This window comes from Amblyomma maculatum, chromosome 2, assembly GCF_055883805.1.
Source record: "Amblyomma maculatum isolate TAMU_Amacu chromosome 2, ASM5588380v1, whole genome shotgun sequence".
NCBI classification, from domain to species: Eukaryota; Metazoa; Arthropoda; class Arachnida; order Ixodida; family Ixodidae; genus Amblyomma; species Amblyomma maculatum.
This window is the reverse complement of record NC_139345.1, coordinates 99,960,933-99,981,268: the sequence shown is the minus strand read 5'-3', so window position 1 is coordinate 99,981,268 and position 20,336 is coordinate 99,960,933. Positions and strand designations below refer to the sequence as shown.

The following is a 20,336-nucleotide window of genomic DNA, read 5'->3' as shown; positions in this document are numbered from 1 at the left end:
GCTGCTACAGAATGACCTTATATATTTTTTTAAATGCTAACATCAAGAAAATCTTTTCTTGCAAGGGTTCGGGTGTTAGATGCTTGCCACCTGCCAGAGGAATGCTCACAACTTTTCAAGGCTGCAAGGTTTCAAGTGGTTGACTCCACCAATGCTGATGGACAACTTTTTTTGATGAGAGGTCAAAAAGAAAAATGGTGAAACAAGTGCACTAACAAAAGTGTTAGCACATCACAACAAATGGTTTTTAGGAGGTAATGGTGATGCGGCAGCATTCCAGGTATAGAAACTTGAAATGTTCCTGTTCCTACAACCAGCCATTGCAGAGCGAAATTCAACAATTTGCTCGCAGCATCTGATAATGTGCTGCATGATAGATTTGCACCTCACAGCAGCCATTGTTCTTACGGAGAATTACAAACTGAGATCAGAAAAAAGTTTCCTTGCTCCATGGAACCAAAGAGCATTCCGAGTGGACGATCCAGTTTCAGTCAGAGTTAGACTCCCTAGAAATCTTGCTCCCTCGCAGGTTCTTATCCACAGCGGTGTGGCATCTGCATTACAGATCCCTCTTTGGTTTATTTCGTTTACTTGATTTGACTTAGGATACAATGTTCAGTATATTATCCATGACGCTCTTTTTTTTTTTTTTTTTGTAGCATTTTCCATAGCTCGCTATTCTATCCAGATTCAGTTGCAAGCTTTTTTTTTTATTTGCCTCCATGTTTTGGACATACAAGTTGCACTTGTTCAGAATTCTCATTCCACCGAATAAACCAGCATTTGCCAGCCTGACTCACCACAAATTCCAAAGGACACAAGGATAGCTGTACACGCTGGGGTTTATTTAAAAATTTCAGACTGAGAATGGGATGGTCCTGGAATAAAAGCATAAAATCGATACGGCAACATGGTGACTATGTACAATGCCTTAGAGCACAATGAGCAATGTGTGTGGAGATCTTGCACTGTCCCCCCTTTGTCTTCTACGTAAAAAAGCAGCCCGAGGCAAGGCGGTGCACCTCAGCTGGTCTCCACTGGTAGCAGTGGGGTCAGCGCCACCTCAAAGAACACCCTGCATATAGAAAGGAAAACAGTGTCATTAATAAGAAAGAATGAGGCATGCTGTACTAGGTGCCAAACTGTAAACTAGCTGTGAGAGGCACAGTGGACCTCATTCATCATATAAATAGAAATTGGCCTAGGGCTGTATCCTGCATTATTGCTTTGAACAGTGTCTACATCAGCAGACAACAAATGAAATTCATTTTTTGGCCTGTTTACATTATCAAATTCAAGCACTTGCTCTAGGACTGGCTTCTCGCGGACACCTGAACCATTCCATGAGGGAAGGGAGGAAGATGGGAGTGAAAGTGGAAAGAGTGAAAGAGGTTTCATAATGGAGAGCTATGGAGCAATTTCGGCTGCCTGGGGGCCTTCAACTTGCGCCGACATCGCACAACACAGGGCTGCCTCTGTTTATAATTGGTTGACAGGAAATGAAAGGCACAGTATCTCCCTTTTTCTGTGGACACCTGAACAGCACTGTAAGTGAAGGGATAAAGGTGGGAGTGAAAGAAGTCCCCCAGTGGGGAGCTATGGAGTAATTTCAAGCCCTTGGATGAATTTTAACTCACGTGTGAGAGTATTTTGAGCGGATAGCCTCTAGGCTGCCCTTCTGCTGCTGGGCCAAGAAGTAGTTGAGGCGTCGCTGTAGCTGAGCCAGCTCCTTGGCGGTGTAGCCAGTGTAGTGCTCCAGCGTCACATTCTGCAGAGGGAATAGTTGTGAATGAAGTGAGCAAGAAGAGAGGAGGGCAAGCATATTTGCCAAAACACTGATAAGGGTGTGAGATGGGAAAATTTAGTCACTTTCAGCAGGTGCACTTCAGCTTATGAAGTGTACTTCGGCAGCGCTGTGATGCATGAGGAAAGGAGTGTCATTCGACACTAATGTCTTTGACTACCTGCAAACCTGGCAAGCACTCTGTTGATAGCAGCATCCATTAATTTTTAACTGAGGTCACTTATTTGCCTCTAGATATCAAAGCGTTTTTTGTTTATTTTGTCATAAAAGTATTTCTCAAAACAGAAGAAAGTGAAATAAGGTGTTTCCCACGTCATAACAAGTAAATATTATAGCTTAGGGCAAGCATGTAGCAGTCAACATCTCAAGTAAATTAGCAAAATAGTATAATCTTGTTAACTCTGTATTCGCTAGACCAACAAAAATGTTCAATCGAACAAAATTTTGAATTATCGAATGGCCCAGAGAAACTGCTGATAAGGCATTTGCATCACGGTATTTTTACTTAACGAACACCCGGAATATGGCAATACACAAGCAAGATGAAAATTAAGCAACAAGGTCAATCAACAAGCAACAAGGCTTCGTAAAGTGCTTTGCTCTACGCATAATATCTGAAATATTAAAGACTTGGTCCAAAATATGAAGTGCCTCCGTGGCTCTTTAGTAGTGCTTCTTTACAATAACAGTCTCATTGCATTCTGAAGATGCCCCAAAATATAGGGTGCTTCTGTGATAAGCATGCTGAAAACATGACAGTTCTGGGTGCTCAAAGAGCGGAGGAAGTATTGAGCTGCAAGAGACGCAAATGTGCATAGGTGTTAGAACACCGTGATGCCTTCCCAGAATAAAACTAAAGTATTAAATGGCCACTGATATGCAAAGCATTGTCCGAAACAGCACAGTTGGCCGATGTGCAGCAGAACGGTGTAAATTTCGGATCGCCGTGGCGCTTACCATAACATGCAAGCCTCATGAGAGTGTGCACCACTGTTCGATGCAATTCAGGCTCGAGATGTCTGGATAATTGCTGTCATCGGACCCAATATGGCTCATTCCAATTGCAGAGATGGAGTGCTTCCAGGGCAATGCTTTCTGCTCCTTTCATAGCAACTGTGCTCTAAACACTGATCAGATATCGCCAAGCAAAGATTGCTTCACCGAAATTGCCGCATCAAAGCAGAACTTTGTGAGACGTATTCCTTCAGCGGCACTTCCCATTTCAAGAACTTTGTTGCCTCCCCCGCGCTGGCTCCACCCTCTGCTCTCCATAGTATATGATCAGTACTTTCTGCCACTATTTATGTAAACTTTCATTGCAAACTAATGCTCTTTGTTGATGGGCAGTGAGGTTTTTGAGAACAGTGAGCTGGAGAGCAGCAGTAGTACAAATTTACCCTTTTGAGCTTAGCTCGGAGAGAGATCACAAAACTATGCGCCAAATCTGTATGTACATACTTCTATCTCGTAAACGTAAACTTTAAGGCATTTAATTACTGCTCTGCTCGGGAAGATTGAACCGCGATTATTTTATACGAAAAAATAAATAAATAAAACTGCCAAAGAAACCTTGCCAAGTATGCCCGCCCTTGGCTGTGCAAATATTCGAGGGCTGAATACAGTACCGGTTTCATCACTACGTTTTTCATTCGGCCCGGTGCATCAGCAGAGAGAGAAAATGTGGAGGCTGTTTAAATTTACTGGTCACCAGCGCTAGTACATATGTTAGATTGAAAATTTTTGCAGCACGACGATGGGAGATTCCACCACCATCAGTGTGATCGGCCATCTCAAACATGCGAGACAAATACCCGCAAAAACAGTGCTAAAACTTGTGCCATATCTCTGTAAACAAAAGAAGCGAAAAGCTTGACTCTGAAATCAGGCATCAAGGCGGAATTCACTTATTAGCTAAACCCACCCAAGCTCTGCCTTATCATTCACTCATGGTGTATAGCATCGAAGTGAGCCTGGTTTTAATAAACAGTCGTCGCCTTCAATACCCTACTCACCTACGCTAGAAACTTGAAGCCAGAAGCTAATTAGAGCAGCACTGGCCAGCACAAACTAGAAAGAACTAATTCACTTTTGATTTACACACTGCACAGATAAGGCTTGTTCTGCACAGTTATGAATTTGCAGAGTTGTAGTTCTGTTCTTGCTAGATTTCAGTGACTGCGACTGCTTATGTCTGGCTATTACCATGGAGGCATCAACGATGGCAACATATGCTTTGAGCAGTGGAAAGGCAATGTTGGTCGCAACATAGCTTTAGCGGCAGGTAAAGCTTGCTATGTCATCCTCAAGCAGCTCTATCGTTCCGTAAGGTGCTTCACAGTTGAAAAAGTTTATAGCTTGAGATACTGTAGACATGACCAAAAAGTCATAAATGCAAAAAGTGAATAGCCTGAGACACATTGCTAAGCAGGAGAGCGGCACATGTGGTCCCCCTTCACTGCACTAAGGTTTGCAAGATAGCGAGCCAAAATTTTTCTCCACTTCTGATACAAGAAAGTGAGAGGCCTTGCTATAAAACATTAATGAAGCCTGTAGGGAGTTTACACTTTCTCACATTAAAACTCAGCCTCATCATGGTCAGACAAAAATACATTTTTTTTGTTGAAGAAATGTCATTTTGTTTTATTCTTAAATGAAATGCCGCATCCTCACTGAGGATACGGGACTAGAATAATTCGGAGTTCTTTGGTAACTGTCATGCACCTCACAGGAATGCGTACATACATATTCCAAACCGGTACTTCAGGCTGTTAGGAGCCCAGAAGTTATTTTTTGGACCAACACAAGTGTCAGCAATAATGTGAAGATCATTTTTTAGTCAAATGCTAGTATTTTTTCAGCGTGATATAGACACGGGGAGGCATCGCCGTCACAACCAACTGGTTTTTTGTGGCCGTGAAAGGAGTCATCTTGGATTCAAGTGCAGTAATTCAGACAGACTAGCTTAGCTATTTGTTCTTCGTTGTCACTTGAGGCAGAGGCAATAACAGCATGCTCTTCACTGTCAATGAGGCAGCTACAAACAGCGTGCATGCAGCATCCGCCGTGACTGCTACAGCCTACCAGCCATGAGGCAGGAAATGGGGGAAGGGGGGGGTTGCATTTGGAGACTCTTGTTCCACCCTTTCTTCCCGTTCCATACTACGGCCCCCATTGGCAACTTTAGTTACTCACTGAAACAAAGAATTATTGCGAACCGCAGCACGTGTGCTTGTTGGCGGCATGACTTGCAGCCGCATCATACTGCCATGAGGCTAAGCGGTGCGAACATGTTGAAAGCATGGCTCTGGTTGGGATAGTCAAATTAGAGAGTTACAGCATACTGTAATCCACTTTTGCGGCGGTCCACTACACATGCACACACTGCTTTGAGGGAGTTGTATGCTTCTCAGTGGCGCGCACTGGTGGCCTGCCATACTGCATCACCTTGGAATGTGGGAATGGGCGGCACGCGGAACCAGACGATTAGCAGCAGATTGCATTATGCTATACCTCTCTATTACCAGCTTACAAATGAAACATGGGAAGCAGTGTAGTTTGAGATTTTTAAAGCCAATATTTAGTAGAAAGGTATTTCTTCTTTTCAAGCTGACAGATTTTTTTGGACTGTTAGATTATTTCGACTATTTCTTGGGTCCTGAATAGTCTGAAAAATCTGTCTGTTATTGTACCATGGTGGAAGTCAGCAAACATGATACAAGGTTTAATCTGAACCAATTAAGGCTCTGAACATATCTACAAGGACCCGCACTAGTGCACAGCTGGCAGGATGCATGATTCTCAAAACAAGGATGCTGAAAACCCACCCATGAGAGCCCCTTCATGCGCAAGGCTTGGAGAAGAGCAGCAGCAGCCATCTTAGATTCCCTTTGGTCCACCAGGGTGTAGTCGAGCAAGGAGGTTTCCAGGATATAGCGTGCCAACGTTAGCGTCTCAAGGGCCAGCTTTGCGCAGCGTGCGTAGCGCCGCAGAAACCGGTATGACAGCGGCATTCCAAGCTGAAAATCCAGCACTTTCAGCAGCTGAGCCTGTTAAAAAAAGGAGAGAACAATCTCCAAGTTTTTATACACTCACACATCAAGCATTCTGCCCAAAATTCCTCAAACACTTGAACAGAAAGCAAACAATTTTTTTCTAGCCCTGCAAGCTATGAAACAATCAAAGATTACAATAAAAAAGTACAATGCGGTTAAATGCCGATTAAGTAGTTCATGATCGACCTGTGATCGATCAACGCTAATGTCAAGCATTGCTTACACAGTCAACTGTTGGCCTACCAACACATTCCACTAATTGTTGGTTGGTTGGTTTGTGGGGTTTAACGTCCCAAAGCAACTCAGGCTATGAGAGACGCCGTAGTGGAGGACTCCGGAAATTTCGACCACCTGGGGTTCTTTAACGTGCACTGACATCGCACAGCACACGGACGCCTTGCTTTTCGCCTCCACCGAAAAGCTGCCGCCGAGGCCGGGATTCGATCCCGCGTCCTTGGGAACAGTAGTCGAGCGTCGTAACCACTGCGCCACCCCGGCGGGGTCCACTAATTGTGGATGTGTCACATGTGCACAGCCAATACCAGACATTAGCAGCAACACTACTGTACCAGTAGCCTAAAATGGTGACCCTATACCAATAATGCTCCTAAATAACTGCAATAACGAAGGGAACTAAACAAGAAAGCAGTGGAAAGATTGTGATCTTGCATGGTTTTCCATTGCAATGAAAGTTTGTTCATTCAAACCTCAACCATTCTAATTTCTAGATAATTCTACTTGGCATACGCGGTCCAGCCAAGCTCCATAAAAGTCTATGTATAAATAGCCTGATACTCCAAACGCAAGTTGGTTCCGCCACGAATAATTCGAACAAGCCTGGCACATGGCCAGAGAAACACTCCCGCAATTTTGTGGCACAGTCAAGCGGTCCTGTTGCCTGAAAAATGTGAAGAGAAGAGAAAGTAGGGCAGAAATGAAAAAGCAGTAGTGGTGGCTGCCTGCTCCAAGGCCTCATATTTCTTCTGTGTGACCTCAAAGACTTATTTATTTATTTATTTAGAAACACTGCAGAGTCGCTTGACTTCAAACAAGGGTGGACACAAAGAAAAACTACATCACAGCCAGTCTTTGAAAATAGGCCTACTAGTTAAGTCTGTTCTGCTTTGAAGAGTTTTGCACTGTTTGTGCCAGCCCACAACAATGGCTCCAATTGACTGCGCATGAACCAGCCAACCAATCACAGCTGCGTGAAGTTTCGGTAGCTAAATGGCAGCACTGAGCATTAGTTTTTCCACAGTGTTCTGGCAGGCTAGTTGGTGAAAATTGTTCATCTTCAAAACTGAGCGTGTTTCTCCGCTGTCCTGTTTTATTCGTGCAGTTTTGAAGATAAACGCTTATCCAGTATTGTTGTTCAGAGCATCATGCCGTGAAGTCCTCTCACATATGACGCCGGCTGCTTGTGGAGGGCACTGGCGCTACTGCATTGCACCAAGAGGGATGCTGGATAGGCCTTTACCATTTTCTAGCAGTTCTGCATTGGTGCTTCCGATAGTGTGTACGCCACAAAGCCCCGACGGGAATAGAAAATGATCAGTGTCTTACTGCTCTTGCCTTAAAAAACAGATGACCATTACAGTCTTTCTCCAAATAAATTTGCCATAATGCGCAAGTAGTTTCAGCCAGCTTTTGTGGGACAATTTGACAATTTGCAGGGGTGTGCGAATGTTCGAAATTTCTACTATGAATCAAATATGTTTGTTGAATTATTCCATTCATATTCAAAAACCTGATATTCGAATAGTATTCAAAAATTATAAAATACACCGAAAATTTTTCCAATTCACCAGAGATATGACAGCTACAACAGGTTCCATGAAGGTCCTTCCTGTACAAAAAACTGATACATATGGAATCCTGTATAAAAATCATACCGGATTGTTGTTTTTTTGCATGGTATATACTTTTTGTGCAATTTAATTTTATTTGCAAATACCATGTCAATTTTTAAACAATGTTTGCTATTTTTGAAATTTTCCATATCTTTCACCGATCAGATACTCGATTTGATATTCGAAGGCAATTATCCCCCATATTCATATTTAAAAATTTCAGTATTCGCACACCCCTAATAATTTTCAAAGATCGCTTCCTGGTCCCATAAGTTTAAATTAACAAGCTTTTACTGTACTCCAGAAAGCCAATATTTTTACACACAGTTCACTGTACCTTTTATGATATTTGTTTTAAATTTTATTCATTACACAATCTCGTTACAAGCAACAATACATAAGGGCAAGCCCTAGAGTCAGTGACTGTATCAGGACCTCCCAGTAGTGACCATTGACCATCAAGCCCCCGTAATGGCACTAAGCCTGCCACACAATTTCAACAACGCATGAACAGCCTGTCTATTTTTGTCGGTGCCTTGCCTTGCAGAGAAGGAGACAAGAATTGGACAAAACACAGTTGAACCTTGCTACTGCAATGAAACTGATAAAGGGCACGAGAAATTTCACTAGAGTGAAATTAGCCCGAAAACACTCAAATTGGTCTAAACAGTAGAAAAAAATTAATTTAATTATGGGGAATACGAAATCTATCGTTGAAGCCACATTCGCTGTAGCAGAGTTTGGCTCTGCGACCCAGCACAGTAACATACTGCATATTTTGGCTCAACATGTGTACGCCTGTCAAGAGACTTGACTATGGTTTAAATTCTTGTTTGTTCAGGTGAGACTAGTTGAATTCTTTTGCTTCCAAAGCCAAAGTCTCAACAAAGAAAAGGATCAAAGGCAGCAGTACCTCCATGGCTATGAGCTCGTCATGGCTGTAGGCATCATCGCAGATGTAGAGGAAGTCCCTCACAGATGGCGGACAGCGCTCATCAAACTTGGCAGCCACGAACATTGCAGTAGCCCCCAGAAGCTGCAGCTTGGCCTTGGAGCAGGACTGCAGGGACAGGTACCTGTCGACTGACTTGACAGCAAGATAGAGGGTCTCATGGTTGAGCTCAAAGTTCTCCTGCACCTCCACCATCCAGTCGACTAGCACAGATCGCATGCCCACTGACAGCTCTTCCTGTCGCTCCAGGTACTTGGACACCAAAAATGCTTCCTGCAAGCAACAGACAGGATGAGAGAGGCCTCATGGCAAGGAGCACTGTAAAAACTTGTTAATCCGGCTCCCGTTCTTTAGGAAGTCAAAATAATTCGGACTGTCAAACGGGTACCAGCCAAGACCCACATATATCTCTAGTTCTGTGTACTCGTTGGTTAAGAAATGGACCAGCTTGCACTAGTTGATTGGAACAGGCTCACAATAGGAGGCTGCGCCAAAGTAAGACAGGCTTAGTTTAGTTTAGTTTAGTTTGGGGAATTCAACGTCAAAGCAACTCAGGTTATGAGAAACGCCGTAGTGGAGGGCTCCGGAAATTTTGGCCTCCTGGGGTTCTTTAATGTGCACTGACATCGCACAGCACATGGGCACCTTACTTTTTGTCTCCATCGAAAAGTAAGACGGGCAAGCAATAATTCAGATGTATTATAAGCAGGGACGTGCAAATATTAGAAAATTACCAAGTACACGGAAAGTGTTTGAATTCACCACAGTCTCAACCGCACTGCGCACTTTACTGCAATGCTTGACTGCGTGAACTTGCAATGTCGGTAAGGCTTTTTTCACAAAATGGCCCTGTTGCGTTTTGAGGATGCTTCACTGCAATACCCGCCTGCATAGACTGTGCAGTGAAGCATCCCCAAAATGCGACGGTTATTGTGACGAATATCGAATATTCGATTCGATATTCGAAGGTATTTTTTTCAATTTCGCGACCAATTCATATCGAAAATTCCAATATTCGCACACCCCTAATGATGAAGGAAAAAGTTTCATCGGGCTGTGTGAAAAAAATATGGCTGCATAGGCGATAGTTTGCCCACTAACAATCGCCTAATTTCACCACTACTGCATAGTACAACAGCATTTTCGAGCTCAATTTCCACCTTTACAAGTTCAGCATCGAGCAAGAAACAGATAATGAAGCTGTAAGCTTCAGATGCCGCCCACAAATCCTGGAGATTTTATTTCCTGGATAACCCCTCCTCAAGCCTGAATTTTGCGCAATCCTGTCTGCACACCACTGACACTCAGAGGGCCCTCAGTGTTAGGCAAAAAAGGTCTGAAAGCGGTTACTTCCGAGCTTTGCCTCCAGTCTACAGCGACGGGGAGCAGGTTACTCAGAATCGCAAAGTCTCTCGATTTTCCAATGCTACCACCATGGAAGCCTGTGTGCTTGTGAACTCAATGTAACGAAGGTGCTCTGGAGGCTGACCTTGACACTAACGAATTCTGTGCGCTGCATAACATATGGCTGAGCCACTTGAAGCTTCATAACAAGCAAACAAACTTCTATGAAAGGAGGATCTACAATCACATATAGTGAATACAGCAGCGCTGCAGAGCAATCAACGTCCCTCTGTGGCAAAAGCATCAATCCCCATAAATTCCAATTTTGTATCAACATTCAAAGCGATGCTGCAACATTTGACGTCAAAAGCAATGCAAAACAATAGGACATAGCAATGAAGGCAAAAGAGGAGGAAGCAATGAGAGGCCCTTTACCTCACAGTAGATTAGTGGCAGGAGTGGGAACGCCAGAGAACACCAAAGAGGCAAGAGAACACTGATTATTCCATTTTTTAGTGCTACCACAGCCAGGAAGAGCAAGGGTAAGAGTGACCATCAAAGGCAGACATCTTCGACTCCCCGATCTACCTACCTCGCACATAGCAGCCTAGTGGAAGCCACAGCGACTGGGATGTCGGTCACAGTTACAGCCATAGTTGCATTATAAACATGACCACAAAACTGTAGATGTTTGCTAGGTGAATTCTTGTACAGGGTGATCTACTTCTAGCTATAACCTGTAACAGCCTCTAGAGGCTAAAAGTATGATAAAAATAAAATAAAACAAAATATCACGGCCACTGCTTTCAAAGCATCATTGCGTCCGACCCGGCCATTCCATAAAGCTAGGCAGCAGGCCATGCAAAGCATCACCTCTCCATCCCACTGTGCATATTAGCAGGTGCATATTAGCACCTGCACGATTAGCGCCTGCATCCGACGCAATGCTGCTTTGAAAGCAGTGATCGTGCTATAGATAAGCGTGGATTACCCTGTACATTTATTATTCCCTTTTCTTTCTTTCTTTTTTTTTCTCTGCACAGTTGTCTCGAGTCTGCAAGTGAAAACTACAAAACCAGACTTCTCAAATGCATTACAGACAGGTTTAACTGCAATACTGGCCCTTCACCGGGCAATCAGCCAAGCTCACTGCACAGCATTTCATAAACAGACTGGCACATCACTAGCCCAACGTCAATGTCTGTTTCCCTTGTTTTCACCTGTGCGGTTTATTTTCTGCTGTGCCGAGACTGTGCACTTGTTGCATTCTGTTTATACAATGTAATATCTTCGTACATGATGTTGCCACTTGTAAGGAGGCCTCACTGCTACCGTGCTGCATTGTGAAGGCAGCCACAGAGACCCTGACTTCTAGTAGTTTTGCTTACACTGCTTAGAGCAGTAGGTAGCAAAAAGTCGCAATTGCTGCACACATTTCATATTAGATGACTTGTCTAGTTTTTCACCGCATATATTTGCTAAAGATGCTAACAATTTCCGCAATTTTTCTTGGGAGCCAGGCATTCAATAATTTGATCCAAGGAGGATTTTTTTTACCTAACTGGAGTTCAAATTGAAGTTTTACTCCAGCTGTAATAAAATTACAGGACTGCGCTGAGCCTGCTTAAGAGGAAAAATGGCGACAGCCATTTTATAGGACTGTCTTCACAAACTGCGCCATCATTGTCATCCCTACTATGATCATCATCATCACTACTACCATCATTATGAAACAAATGCACCATCATTGTCATTGCTATTATAATCATTATCCCTGTCACTGACTGCGTCGTCATCATCACTATTATCCTCTTGCAAGACAAAAAGAGTTAAGATCTGTTGCTCATGCGCTCGGCGTGGCATAGTAGTTTGCACGCTCTGCTGGGGATCGGAGGTATAGTGATTCGATTCCCAGTGGACAGATGTTTTTCCTCAAATGTCATTTCGTGCAAGCATTTCTGCAGCCCATGAGCTCAGAAGGCCTTTCGCCTTAGAAGTATGTTGCCGTCGTTTCTGAATTAACATCACTTGACGGCATATTATGATGCATAGCTGTGTAAAATCAAAACTTGCTGCTACTGCCTGAATTCCCTTTTGAGCACTTCCCCCTTCAGTGCAGACCTATAAACTAAGGTCTGGCTCAGTTTTCTCAGGAAAACACACATTCTACCTTGACATTCTCACATTTTCATCTCCCAAGTGGAGTTAGGCACCTGCTGAAGGCTACGAAGGTGCCAGCAACAGAAGAACACTAGCTACACAATTTCCCCCGACAATTAACCGCCTTCAATCCACAACCTTTCATCTGCTGCACCCACCTCACGCTCCTTGTAGTAGTTGAAGATATCGTTGGCATAGTTTGGCTCAGAAAATGGGTCATCCCGTGACTCAAAGTCAAAATCTACAACCCCTTCGGGCAGCGCGGGGCGTGGAGACTTCTCGCGGACTGTGGAGGGCAGCACCGAAGTCTGCGCTGCTGTGGAACTTGCGGCCCTGCGCAAAGCACATTGGGCAGCTCAGCACACCATGGAACACACACACACCAGCACAGGAACTAATGGCACGGCTCATATTCATCACACCAGTATGAGGCTCGTGCTTTTAATACGTTCAGCAGGCAAGCTTCAGCCAGCCATGAACGTCGCCAACTGAAAGCCTGAAATACGCCAATGTGCATCTGACTGTTAAAGCAGCATGGCAATAAAGAATCACTAAATGAGTGGGTCTTGCTCTACACAAGTTAAAAGCTTGCAATGCAATACATTCAACAATAAACAATGAGAAACTGAAGCAGAATTTGTCGACTTAAAATGCTGTGCCTGAACTAAAGGATGACTTTTTGAAGGACTTAAACTTTCCCTTTCTGGTGTCATCAAGACTAGAAGTTCATGCTTGAGAGAATTCAAAATAACAGCCGGCTGTGCTGTGCACACATGCAGACTCAATGCAAGGAAACAAGGAGGCGGGGAGGGTGTATTTTGTTAATCCATTTCCTTCTAGATGGTGCTTGACAATTCAATGATAAAAGGGCCAAAGCGGGAAAAAACTGCGGAATGTAGACCACTGGAAGAAGCAGTAAATATTAACGGACTATGCCACATGATAAGTTCTTTGGTTTTGGTTGGTTGGTTGCTGTGCCAAATGGCATTAATTATCTGCTAGGTTCACGCAAGTTCATGCAGAGAAAGAATGTTTCCAGCCCATCAATATTTTGGCTGAATATAGTCAGGGATAGAGGAAAAAGCGTCACGAGTGTGGAACTGATATTGTGGTACTTCTGTTTGCCAGTGACTATAATTGACTGTAATGCTCCAGAAGTTCTGAATTACTTGCAAAGCAGGGAATGTGACAGTGATTCATGCAGTAAGATTATCAGCTATACAGTGAGAGCTCGTTAATTCGAACCTTCAAATTTGCAGATAATTCGAACTACACTACTTGGTCCGGCCAAGCTCCGTAGAGATCTTTGTATAAAAACGCTCGTTAATTCGAACGCAACTCTGTTCTGCTACGGATAATTCCAACTATGCGCCGCCACGTCTGGGCGGCTTGGCGCACATGACACGGTTAAAAAAAAAAAAAAAGTAGAGACACCTCCGCGATAAGAAGGTATAATTAGAGGCTGCGCACGTCCAAAACGGGGACAGAGGATGGAACCAAATAAAACTATGGAAGAGTGGGTAAAACGTAAATGGCGCCATGACCGGCATAGCGGTCAGCGGTGTTGGAGGGAGGGGACGGCGGCCGCTGCTGCCTGCTCTTCTGCGCAACCTCCGTAGCTCGCAACTAAATACTCTAATTCCAGCCCTGTTAATTTGAAAATACGGATAAGTACTGTCAGCACGGTCCCAGCCAACGCCCATGAAAGGCTATGATATCGGACGAACGCTATGGGTTAAACTTTTTTTTTTCTTTTTTTGCGACAGCCATTCATCCTTACACCCATCAGTCGTCGAAGGAAGCATGCGAGTCAGCCGCGATCGTGATGCCGGCTTTTAGCATCATTCGCTTCAAAAGCCGCTTGCTGCTATCGTGCGTTCCAATGATTGGATGTGGCAGTATACGGCACCCGCCCCAGTCGCCCATAGCATGATAAAGCGAACATACTCAAAAGGAGGCTTGCACAACTGGACAAGCGCTGGCACTTTGCCAAGTCCTTTTAAAGCCAGTTAACAAGCTTTTAACTGTACCCCAGTGATTTAGCAGGTCACTTACTACCACAGCTGGGTTTCACACCTTGCTTCACCAACTAGCATCACAAGCCTCCAAACTACAAGCTGTAGCCTCACTTTTCAGGCTGGGGCTTTGAGCTGGTGGCAACAGCTGTCCTGGGATCAGCTTTGGGAGCAGTGGGTACAGCTGCGGTGGCGGCTTTTGTTTGCCGAGCTCTAAGCACAGTCTTTTTGGGGCCTGGCTTGAAGCCAGCCTTGCTGGCCGCTTCCGTTGCTGCCTCTTTGTTGCCAGGGTTTGTGATGTCACCCAGAATGGCCCGCTTCCGCGTGGGGGCCTTCTCCGGGGAGTTCTCTGCCACTCGTTTCTGCGATGGCATGGCTCCTGCTCCCTGCATGCAAAGGACTTGAAGCATTACCACCCAAGTCCATACCAGGAACTTGGTAATAAAACATTTACAGAACACTATGGCAAAGCTTTGCATGAAACACTGAGTGACCCCAGTGTGGTTCCAGAGTGCCCTCTATTAGAAGAATGGCACCATTCAATACCTCACTTCAAAGATCCCAAACTACATCCTGTAGACAAGAACGAGGTAGCGCAAATGAAGTTGTCCGAAGGCGAAACAAAGAACTGACGAATGACTGCTGAGTGATAACTAATCTTCATTGAACAAAACATGCATAATATAAAGAAAGGCAGTGGCACAGGTCATCAGATGAATTCAATGTCACATGGTGTAAAGAAAACTGGGCGATAAGGCGAAAAAAAATGGCACCTCAAAAGGGATGACAGGAAATAAGGTAGATTGGACAATGTATATAAAGAACATGGACTATCAATGGATCAGGCATACATGATCAATATGTATATCTTAAGGGGGGATGTATCCCGTGAGGTGTGGGCAAGGATGATTTAACGTTTCTCAATTAGTGCTAGGACAAAAATCCAAACTTGGCTGCGTGTTTTATGAATGAGCTAGCGTCAAACACAGATTTATTGAGAACTAATAAGCAGATTTTAAGTAAAAGATTATTAAAGATTGCAAAGCAACACATTGAGAAAGGTAGTTACAAAAAAAAAAAAAAAAAAAACCTTGCCATCAGAACAATCAAAATTTGCAGCAATTTTCTTTATTATACGCAGTATTCACTCTTCTAGAATAATTTTACAAGCCCGCTTTTATTAAAAAATTTTTTTTTTGAACCTTGACATTCGGCTTATCATTACTTCTTCAATGGTAAAAATAAATAATAAGAAAACAACTTTTGAGCACATCCTGATAGATGCAGCAGGCATACATTTAAGTGTTGAGAAAATGTTCTTAATGGACATCGAAACAGCTTTTTTCAAAAATTGCATTGAATTGTTTTTGCTTTTTGATGACACTTGAACGCACCTGGGGCTTACTCTTTGCCGTCATATTGCCCACTTATTTTTAAAAAACCCTTCTGCTTGCTTTCCTCCCTTTATTGTGCAGAGGCCCAAAGGTATCATTTGGTTATGTGAGCATTGCTCATCCGGTTTGAGTCACAGTGCTGAACACTCCCATCGTTTTGCCAAGCGCCCCCAAGAACTTTCTTCCTTGCATTATTTCCATAGCTGTAGTAGACAACTGCATTGTCCATGTCATCGGCTAGCAAAAACAGGTAGAATAAGCCCAAACTGGCAAAGATGGCGCACAGTGGATATATGTGCACAACGGCATTATGAACGTGCCTTGGAACACTCACTAAGAAAATGCAGAAAGCCCAGTTTGAAACGCTTCAAAGGTGGCGAAATTAAGAACTAGACAGAAAAGAAGTGACCTATTAATTTCAGAACAAAAATTGTATCAGTTTTACATTAAAATCAAACAAAAACTATACTGTGAGCTACCCCTCCTTAATAAAGGGGTGGGCATGATTGGCAGTACTCTTGAACTGCTTCTGCTCCTCATTTTAGCCCGTAATTTCAAAGACATGTTGTTGAGAAGTAGCATTTTTTAATGTCAAAATTGAAAAAATATTCTTTGCCGATCTTAGCTACCATTTCCCGTTAATGTTCTAAAAAGACAAGTTTACTTGTGTACACAGATTTTGATGCTTCACTAACCCGCTCTAAGCCCTTACATTTTTATAAAGGATTCATTCAAATCGCGAGCTAAGCTGTTTCAATTTCTACTTAGAACCACAGCTTCAAGTAGGTGAGGCATGTATATACATTTGTTGCAGTGAAGTGCTAGACTACATCCAGTGCCTCTTTAAAGTAAGCTCTTGTGTTCCCTCAAATGTTCATTTAAACATCTTCCAGTTTGTCCGATGTAAAACCGCATGTTAGTTAAATCTTAACCCGCCCCTTCCCTGCAATTGACAAATATGTGGGCATGCCTCACGCCACAAGTTTGCTCTTTTGGTTCCCCCTTGTTAATCCTAGGACACAATATAGCCAGCTTACAAGGGGCAAAAGACGCTAGACTTGTCAATTTTTTTTTATGCAGATTTTAATTCCAATGTAGCTATAGTTTAACTGTTTTGGAGTGAGACTGCTCAGGACTAATGCCGTTTCCGCTTCAAGGTGAGTACATTCAACAAAATCTGTCTTGTACCAAGGTGAGTTCAAAGTCCATGAAGTGCAGCTTATTTTTTTGCAGTAACTCACAGGTGTATTCCAAACCCTGGCTAAGGTCTCTAAAACCACCTAAAATTTAATTCATTCTGGCCTTGTAAGTTGGTGGATCTTGCTTACTTAATACTAATAAAAGATTGTAAACACACCTGAAAACCTTTAAGACCTTACTGTTGTCGAACCTGTTGTTCAGAATTCTGTAAATCGCTGAGAGAAAAATGTTCCTCAGCACTGCAGCAACACAGGACCATACACATATTCCTTTCTTTTATATGTAAACCAATTCTCAAACTCGACCATTGTATCAGTAAGGTAAAATTCTAACAGTGTTAGAAAACTTTTCACTGAAATATCTGTTGCATTTTGAAACAAAACCACACCCTTCTCTTCAATGGAAGACTGAGCACCTGATAACAAACCTTCATGCGCAACCGAATAGGTGTCTACCCAAAACATACTTTCAATCGTTTCGCAGGTTTGGTTACTCATGTCAGAATGGTCCAACCAGCCCCACAAAACGTTCTAGATCCTGTAGAATGTGAAGAAATACACTATGGAAATGCACCTAAACTACATTTCTACTTGAAAAGCAAAAGATCAGAAAGCAGTGCCTGACCATATTCCATGCTGTGCTTAATTTTATTAAAATAATGTTTCATACCACCCCTAGCATAGCAATCTGCATGCAAGGATTTTTTTCATTGCATAACACCCCAAACAGTAGTTGGCACTTCTCATAGTAGCTGGTCATGTCACTATATAAAACTTTGGTGGCAGTTCCATAATTGACAAAGCTATGAAAGAACCATTCCCAAGCCAAGAACAAGTTACCCATGCCCAGACCTCAACTTCAGCATTTACAAAAAGCACCTTCCACATTTGTAGCTGTATCAACCATCCTCGTAAGACTGGAGTTGTATAAAACTGCAATGACAAGCTGAAACTACATTTGTGAACATGCTATAAAGGTGTAGAGCCTTCCAAGTTAGGCCGAAAGCAACATAAGGCACTCAATTCCATTTAGTGAAAACAGCTATGTTGTAATACTGCTTTTTCTAATAAACTGATTGCACGTTATGTCCCACGTCATGATGATGAACCGCTTGTAGTATCCACAGTACAGGCCAAGGCAGACCTTGATAAGCCAATTCACGAAATGCGTAGATTCCTACTATATTCCTGCTTCAACTTTGCAGTTCCTGCGACGTCGGTGCAAGACATGTATAAGGCCAGAGTGGTATTGAAGGGCTCTGTAAGGCCAATGTCATGTCCTCTTCAAACTAAAGGTGGAACTTCTACCTGCTGTTTGACAGATGAAATAATTTGCATTTGCAAATGGCCCATGCATTAAGCAACCAATGAACTGAAAGGGGATCAATTATTGGGATACTAACTTTTCAAGACACCTTTACTGGCAATATAAGTATAGCTATAAGATAAAATGTCCCAATATTTAAAGCATTCAGCCCCGTCATGCAAAATTGCACCCGTATTTCCATTACCACAAGCGAACAGACAGAAGCGCGCAAACTTTTATTTTAAATTTTTTAGTGAACGGGTTTCGGCGGAATGTGTAAAATGCCTGAGCGCAGAGATTTCTGTGTGTACGTTAAGAAACGTGAGGTGGTCGAAGTTAATCTAGAGCTCTGCGCTTTAACATGTCTCCGTTTCGACAGACTAAATGATGAAAACTTTATATTAGCAATTAGTAGGAAGGGTGATGAATCGGATTGCTAGGAGCCCTTGAGCCCTGGCGGCCTCCACGGCCCAGGCCACTACCGCCGCTTGAACGGCATGGCTGGAGCTGCGCCTCCAGTACCATCTATTGCTCCGTGGTGTGGCTATTACAGCGCGGGGTTGGTATTTGCGGATATGCCCACATAATGTGGATTAGGTTTGCCTGCTCTTTGCAAAGCTTCGACTCATCGGTGTACCGATCGGTGAAAGTGTGGGCACTGAGTGTGGAATGTTTCCGTTTAAGCCGACAGTGTTGCATCGGCTGGTACAAATCTAAAAACTAAAAGGGGACGCGGAGAAAGAGGGTATCGATACAAGGAGTCGTCACAAGCGCAGAATTGTACTACAGAGACGAACACACCTGTTAAACACTCCAGCGGCGTGTCCCAGATCAAATGAAGGGAATTTTAAAACCGCTGCTTTGCTCGGACCGAGTAGACAAGCGTGGTCACCTCTGCACTGCAGCACTTTCTGAACTGAGCAAAGCTTTTAAGTACTTGCATAAAAGAGTTGCTTTCTACCAATGTGTGCAAGCATATGTCAATCACTGCGGGTGCACAACAAAAAAACGGGGAGGGCATACTAGCGGTCACATACGCTGCCGTCTACGCTGCACAGATCAGGCCTAGCGAAAAAAGCCCGCAAAATGAAATTTTTTTGACGCAAGCGCAAACATATGGTGTCGCCGCTTGCGCGTCCACGACTGTGTTTCACACCAGCTTCGTCAGCACAACCAGGGCTATGGTAGCTATGACACAACCGCTTCGCCCGGCTACGCCTCCTAGCCTTTGTAGTACTTACATAAAATGATCGGAACTGTGCCCCTGCTGGTTCGCTCGCACGTCTATCTACAGGGGGGAATTTAACGCAACGAACAGAGTCACGTTCTCACCTGTTTTCGGCCGTTTTCTGCTAGCACCTGAAGCTGTCTGGAATTCTTCGTCGCCATCGTTCCGTTGTGGAGGAGGGCTGTAGAACAAAAGACCACGGACGTTTAGATGCCTCACCGAACACCCATTCAAAAATGGCACATCGTGATAGCTCGAGCAGCGAGGTAATGGGGCGTCAAAGGCTTCATATTCAGGCTAGGTCGCGGACTCGAACAGATGCTCCCTGCCTGTATGCCACGGAAGCCATAGGCTATTCGCGGACCAGTACGATGCCTTCCCTCTCAAGTGTGCGGTACAAGAACAATCATATTTTAAAAACGAGTGAGTGGGAAGCTTTAACACAAAAATATGCTCATGTTAAAATCCCTAAACGGCAAGATGGTACAGACGATACGACGATGCCGACGGTGATAACGTGGCGGTAAGGCTGCAACGAGACGCCGCCGCGGCGGGTCACAGCGCACTAGAGCGCGGTTAATTTTTAGCGATGAGCGAGACTCACAATCCAACCGTTGTAGCCTGCAGGATGTGCGCGTTTTCAGGTCGCCACGGTGCAGCACACAAACGACGGCGACGATGTATCCAGATATTCTTCAGTGGCGGCCGCAACAAGTGCAACGTCGCACAGCTACAACCACCGTGGCTTACAACCGACAAGGAGGGGCCAGTGCTCGTTTTGAAGTTACCACCATTGGCAGCTATCGCGCGCGCTGCGCTCACCGGCGTTAGGTTCGTTGAGCTGATTGACCAATCAGGAAGCCGAATCCAAAGGGTGACCCCCTTTTTTTTTTTTTTTCCCGCTTTCCAAATTTTATTTGAAAGCATCTAAAGTCAGCCTGATTTGGTAAATATGACATTGAAGTATACTGTAGAAGAAATGAAATTTATTGCAAAATTTGTGAACGCATCGAATTCGCATTTCTGTAGCAC

At 43.8% G+C, this 20,336-nt stretch overlaps 1 protein-coding gene across 1 annotated transcript; it reads right to left on the bottom strand.

The window, feature by feature from the left end:
• Positions 1 to 824: 824 nt before the first annotated feature.
• On the bottom strand, positions 825 to 20,124 carry LOC146199391 (G2/mitotic-specific cyclin-B3-like). The gene is made up of 8 exons (XM_084594840.1): positions 19,909 to 20,124; positions 19,409 to 19,485; positions 14,292 to 14,563; positions 12,321 to 12,495; positions 8,620 to 8,931; positions 5,629 to 5,850; positions 1,638 to 1,768; positions 825 to 1,075 (listed from the first exon to the last, which is right to left on the bottom strand). The coding sequence occupies exons 2-8, from the start codon at positions 19,463 to 19,465 to the stop codon at positions 1,024 to 1,026; spliced, it is 1,221 nt and encodes a 406-aa protein (XP_084450966.1). The 5' UTR covers positions 19,466 to 19,485; positions 19,909 to 20,124; the 3' UTR covers positions 825 to 1,023.
• Positions 20,125 to 20,336: the final 212 nt, after the last annotated feature.